Below are 5,834 nucleotides of genomic sequence, written 5' to 3' on the forward strand. Positions count from 1 at the left end.
AACTGCGACCACCACCGATAACATCGAAGAAATTCATCAAATGATAATGGACAACCGTCGAATTAAGATTAGGGAGATAGCAGAGGTTGTTGGTATATCAAAAGAACGTGTTTGTCATATATTGACTGAAGAATTAGGCACATACGTAAGTTAACCGCGCGTTGGGTGTCGCGCTTGCTCACTCTGGATCAAAAACGCATTCAAATGAACATTTCTAAGATCCTGTTGGAGCGGTTTAAGCGAAACGAGTCGGATTTTTTGCGTCGATTAATAACGGTTGATGAAATTTGGGTCCTCTACTTCACTCCTGAAACGAAAGAACAATCAAAACAGTGGACTGCGAAGGATGAACCTGCTCCGAAGAAAGCGAAGACGGTTTTATCGGCGGGAAAGGTGATGGCGACTGTTTTTTGGGACAGTCATGGAATTGTGTTGATCGACTATCTTGAAAAAGGTAAAACAATAATAGGGACGTACTACGCATCATTGCTTGACAAGCTGAAGGTAGAAATTGAGAAAAAACGACCGCATTTGAAAAAGAAAAAAGTGCTGTTCCATCAAGATAACGCACCGTCTCACACTTCGGCGGTCGCTATGGCAAAAATTCACGAATTGCGGTTCGAATTAATTGACCATCCACCGTATTCACCAGATCTAGCCCCCAGCGACTTTTTTCTGTTTTCTAGGCTCAAAGTTTGGCTCGGAGGACAGAAATTTTCATCGAACGAGGAGGTCATCGCATCCGTAGACGCCTATTTTGCAAAACAAGACGCTCAGTATTATTTGAATGGATTAAAGGGGTGGGAGCATCGCTGGAAAAAATGTATCGACTTAAGGGGGTATTCTCATGTGTCGGGTCAAAAAATCTTTTTTTTTTTACATATTTTAAAAGTATATCATTAGGAGAATATGATGAGAAAAGCTGTGTGGGCGACATTTTATCACATGACTTCTACGGACGAAAATCCGCAACACTCTTACTGCCCAAAGGGACCGAAATCTTGGTGCAAGTGGCAGCAACTCAAGACAGTAAATCAAGAGGCAAGTTATAAACATCCACCAGCATTTGATGATGAAGTTGCAGCTTTGATTAAGCCTATTTATGAAGACTTATCGTCCGAGGATCTTTTAGAAAGATGCTTGGGAGCAAACACTCAAAATAACAACGAATCTTTCAACGCTTGCGTGTGGAATTTGGTTCCCAAACACGTTTTTACTGGAAAAAAAAAATTAGAAATTGCCACACTTACGGCAGCATGCATCTTTAATGAAGGTTTTAAACCTTCAATTAAAATAATGGAACTTATGGGTGTGACAATCGGTCCGCAAGCTATAAATTTCATGGAGACGCACGACGAAGCGCGCATAACAAAGGCGGAGCACTGTACCACTGCGGCTTCAAAAGAGGCCAGAGCAGCTTTGAGGGCGGCTAGGGCAGAAGAAAACGATGCTTTTAAGGAAGCTGAAGGTCTATTGTATGGAGCAGGCATAGCCGATTAGTGTAAGTATATTTTTTCTTCGAAAAATCAACTAAGAAAACTTTAAACGCGTTTTTCTCGAAACCACTTTTTTTTGGTCGGTGCAGGTGATTAATAAAAAACTATCCAACCGATTGGCCTGAAATTTTTTGAGCATAATCTACATATGATTGGCTCTCGCAGGTACCAGAATCGCTTTTTTTAAATGAAAATTTCTTATTTTTTCGACCACCAATAAACACGAAAAATTGCGATTTTTTGCTTCAAAATTTCAAATGGCCGCTATTTTTTTTTTTTTTTTATAAAAATGACCAATTCTGGTACCTGCGATAGCGACAAGCATACAGATTAAGAATCTTTTTTACTTTTTTGTTTCAGATGACAGTGTGAGCTGAAATCACTTGCACCGCTGACAATGCTTTTTTTCAAGGCACCATCTTTGACTACAGAGAGCATTACACAAAATATTAATAAATTATGACCAAAAAAATTTTTTTATAAACTATAAGATGCAAGTAATAACATATAAAAAGATTAAAAAGATTGCGTTTTATTTTCTTTATAAAAAAAATTCCTAAAATATGCTTAAAATTTTAACCTTGACATGAGAATACCCCCTTAAAAGGAGACTATGTGGAAAAATAAAATTGAATTTGACCGAAAAATTACTTGTTTCTATGTTAGGCTCAAAACTTTTCAGATGACCCTCGTACTCCATTGTTATTGCTGCTTTTTGGTCATATAATTTTATTTTTATTATTTTAATTTTATTTCCACGTTTTTACTATGTCAAGCTAACATACACACGGAAAAAAAAAATTAAAATTTGTGAGTCCATATATATAAGGTTATAAAGATAGAATTCAATGAACGAACAAACGGAACCATGAGCGAATGTATGAATGGACAAAAGAAAGCAAGAACAAATGAATCAATGAATGCATTAACGAACGAATTAGTAAATGGATGATTAGATGAAAGAAAGGACAAACGAACGAACATATAGATGAATGAAAGAATGAACGGGTGAACGAATAACTAAACGAATGAACGAAGAACTAAATCAGTCAGCGGTAACATTTCTGTAGAATATGTGAAATTCATTTGGAATAAGGCCTCGGGATACCATATTTATAAGGTCTCTTCTTTTTTCTTTAAACCCAAAGAAATTTTTCGATTATATAAGTTTTTAAGCTCATAAGCGCGAACTTCTTGTACCGTTAAATTTTTCTTTAAAATTTTCATCACCCTCGGTTTATGATCAAAATCATACTTTACACCAATGAATTGTCCGTCGGGTTAGAAGCTTATCTCTCTAACGCTCGCTATTTTGACCGAGTGAAAAGGTTTGATACATCTTGAAAATTCATTATTTTATTTTGAAGTTTTTCTTTGACTATGTACGGAGTATTACGTGTTAGTTTAAAGGGAAACATGCTACCCTTCGTAATAAAACGTTCAAATACTAGTTTTCGCGGAATAAAGCGAAATATGTTACTTTTCGCGATTAAACGTTAAATGCGACTAAACGTGATAATATTCTTAATAAATTAAATTGAAACATGCTTCTTTTCGCGTAATCATATAATATATTGTTTTTCGTAAGACAAATGAAACGTGTTACTCTTCATAGCAGGCGTCGATATATATATGGATGTATTCATGTTCGTATTACACAGCACAACACACATTCCCTCTCATGAAAAAATTAAAGAGATTCTGAAAGTAGAGGTAAAAAAAAAAAATACTTGTGTCTCGGCATTTTACCAGATCAAATCGTTGATGTTTTATATGCAACCATTTATCGTATTTGTTCCATATTGGCTTTTTACAATTGTTTTAAATTATATAATAATTTTTTAAAATAAATAATTGACGTTTTTGTATATGAAATTATGCGATGAGTCCAAATAAAAAAAAACTGAGAATTATTTTTTTTATATATTTTCAAATTTTTGTATAATAATAATTATTATTATTAAAAAATTATTATATAATTTAAAACAATTATAAAAAGCCAATATGAAGCAAATACGATAAAAAACTGCATAAAAAAGGTCAATGACTTGATCTGGTAAAACGCCAAGACACAGGTATTTTTTTTTTACATCTACTTTCAGAATCTCTTTGATTTTCAGGAGGAAAAAAATCGATTTTTGTCGTACTGTGTGTTATATTATTTTTTTTATTAAAACGAATTAAAATATAAAACAGCTATTCATCGTGTTGAATTCAAATGTATTCATGGATTCAAATGTACTTGAAAAATCAGAAGCGCGAATTCGGAAATGTCGAAATGAATTTATTTTTCGGCGCGTGTTTCTGTGGGACTACATACGTAGTATATAAATTCACATAAGAATCATACAAGCATTAAGATCCAGCTAGACCGTGTAAGGCTTCGATTCTATAGTTTGTGTTATCACATGTACGGTCCTATAATATATTATATTATGAATTTATTTGTATTCATTTCAATTTATTCTCGTTTATTGAGAGGACAGACTCAGTTTCATTTTATCTTAGCAGATTCTTAATAGTTTCGTCGCCACGCAACGTTTCGAATATAAGAAAGTGCATTAAAAGTTTATTCAATTAAATAATTATTTTATATAACCTCCTTTAGATTATTCCCCAGTTTCCCTCCAGGAACACCGTCAGTAACAAGCATGATGAGCTGATTACACGGTGAGTCGCAACCGCGTTCCTCCCGATAAGTTTTAAGTAGACTGAATGCTTTAGTGAAGGCCTCCGTGAGATTGGCGACGTTATCTGGATCAATCTCGTTCATGGATTTTTTGAATGTATCGAGATTTTCTGGAGTGGCTTGAATCAGCATATCCTTAAAACACGGCACGAATTCGGTCGTCCCGTTATTATATTTTAGCAGTGTGACGAAATCGTTGTTCGATAAGGTGTCCAGAATCGAGTTCACTGTCGTCTTTGCTGTCATAACATCATCATTTCATTAAGACGAAGCGATTAATACACACTTCTCAACAATATTAAATTACTTTTCAATTATAAAATTAACAGTCGCGATAAACTATTTAAAAATAACAAATATTAATTTATCAAATTGAAAATTTTTTTGTTTCATCGTCTTGTTTATCTAAAGCTCTAAAATTTTCTATAAAACTTGATTAATTGATATAAAAGTTTTAGCTATACACTTCCAATTCCATTCAATAAAACTAATCTCCCATACCGATCGTCTTTCCAAAACCCGTCATGCTGCCACTGATGTCCATTAGAATCACCATATCCTTGCTGCACGTGGCCGCCTCGATGAACCAACTACGTACTCTGCAGTCGTATTGATCAGCGGGAGAATCATCATCGTCGTCACCGTCGTCGTCATCATCATTAACATCATCGATGTCTCCGTTATTATTTTTGCTAACATTATTATTATTATTATTATCAACTGTATTATCATTATCATCGTCATCATTATCGTTGGTTTCTTTAGGATTCGTTCGCCATTGCATAGCAGGATATTGTCGGAGTATACCAGTGACTGTACCAAAGTATTGCCATGACAATGCCGGATCGGATTCGTAATTCTGACGAAATATATTGTCCAACGGTTCAGTCCTCGCAATATCTTCGGCTACATCTTGCGTGAGATCGTACACGTTGGTTGGTATATGAACCGATGAGTAAGTCGTATTTACCGGAATGTCGTAGAAGTGCGAGTCCGAAATCAGTTCCATGTCTCTAGAATCAGTTCGTAATATCTCTTTGTCAATTTATTTCACGTGATTTGTTTTTAACAATATATTATTGTTTATACTTATTAACAATAATTTTGTTTCAAATTAGTTTTGTGCAAGTAGTTACGTCTTGAGATTGTGTGTAAAATATTAGTTATTTGAACAGAAACAAAACTCAAAATTAAATTCACAAATTATCGAGCAGTGTATATATAAAATTCTATAACATATATATATATATATATATATATAAAATAAAATTTAAATTTAAAAAAGACTATAAATAAATCAAATTATAAAATGAAAGGAGTATAAAATGCTGATTCTTTTTGTGAAAAACATTCAATCATTATTCAAGTCCATAATTTAAATACAAATGTTTACTCAGACTAGAAGTCTGAGAATGACAATAACAAATAACAATAAAATTAATAGCGTATTTCACTGGCAGAGCTGGTGCGCACTCAATGCACTTTAAAGCTGTTGTACACAAATCGACATAAAAATGTACGTTTAATGAAAATATAGAAATAAATTAAACCATGAAATCTTTAATATATTTTATTGTGATATTTGATAAAATATACATTGGGTATTTTATTAACTGAGATCTCTCATTTTTACAGTCAGATTAGGTTAA

General features: G+C 33.5%; 1 protein-coding gene across 2 annotated transcripts in view; it reads right to left on the reverse strand.

Moving 5' to 3' along the window:
* Positions 1 to 5,834, reverse strand: part of Ca-Ma2d (Ca[2+] channel Muscle-specific alpha2/delta subunit) — a 20,901-nt gene that overhangs the window by 11,241 nt on the left and 3,826 nt on the right. For both annotated transcript variants that reach the window (XM_018507750.1, XM_018507749.1), the window contains exons 4-5: positions 4,687 to 5,198; positions 4,096 to 4,424 (exon numbers count right to left, since the gene is read on the reverse strand). In XM_018507750.1, the coding sequence (XP_018363252.1) occupies positions 4,096 to 4,424; positions 4,687 to 5,198 (841 nt within the window). The remainder of the gene's footprint in view (positions 1 to 4,095; positions 4,425 to 4,686; positions 5,199 to 5,834) is intronic.

The sequence above is a fragment of the Trachymyrmex cornetzi genome, unplaced genomic scaffold (assembly GCF_001594075.2).
Source record: "Trachymyrmex cornetzi isolate Tcor2-1 unplaced genomic scaffold, Tcor1.1 scaffold247, whole genome shotgun sequence".
Classification (NCBI taxonomy): domain Eukaryota; kingdom Metazoa; phylum Arthropoda; class Insecta; order Hymenoptera; family Formicidae; genus Trachymyrmex; species Trachymyrmex cornetzi.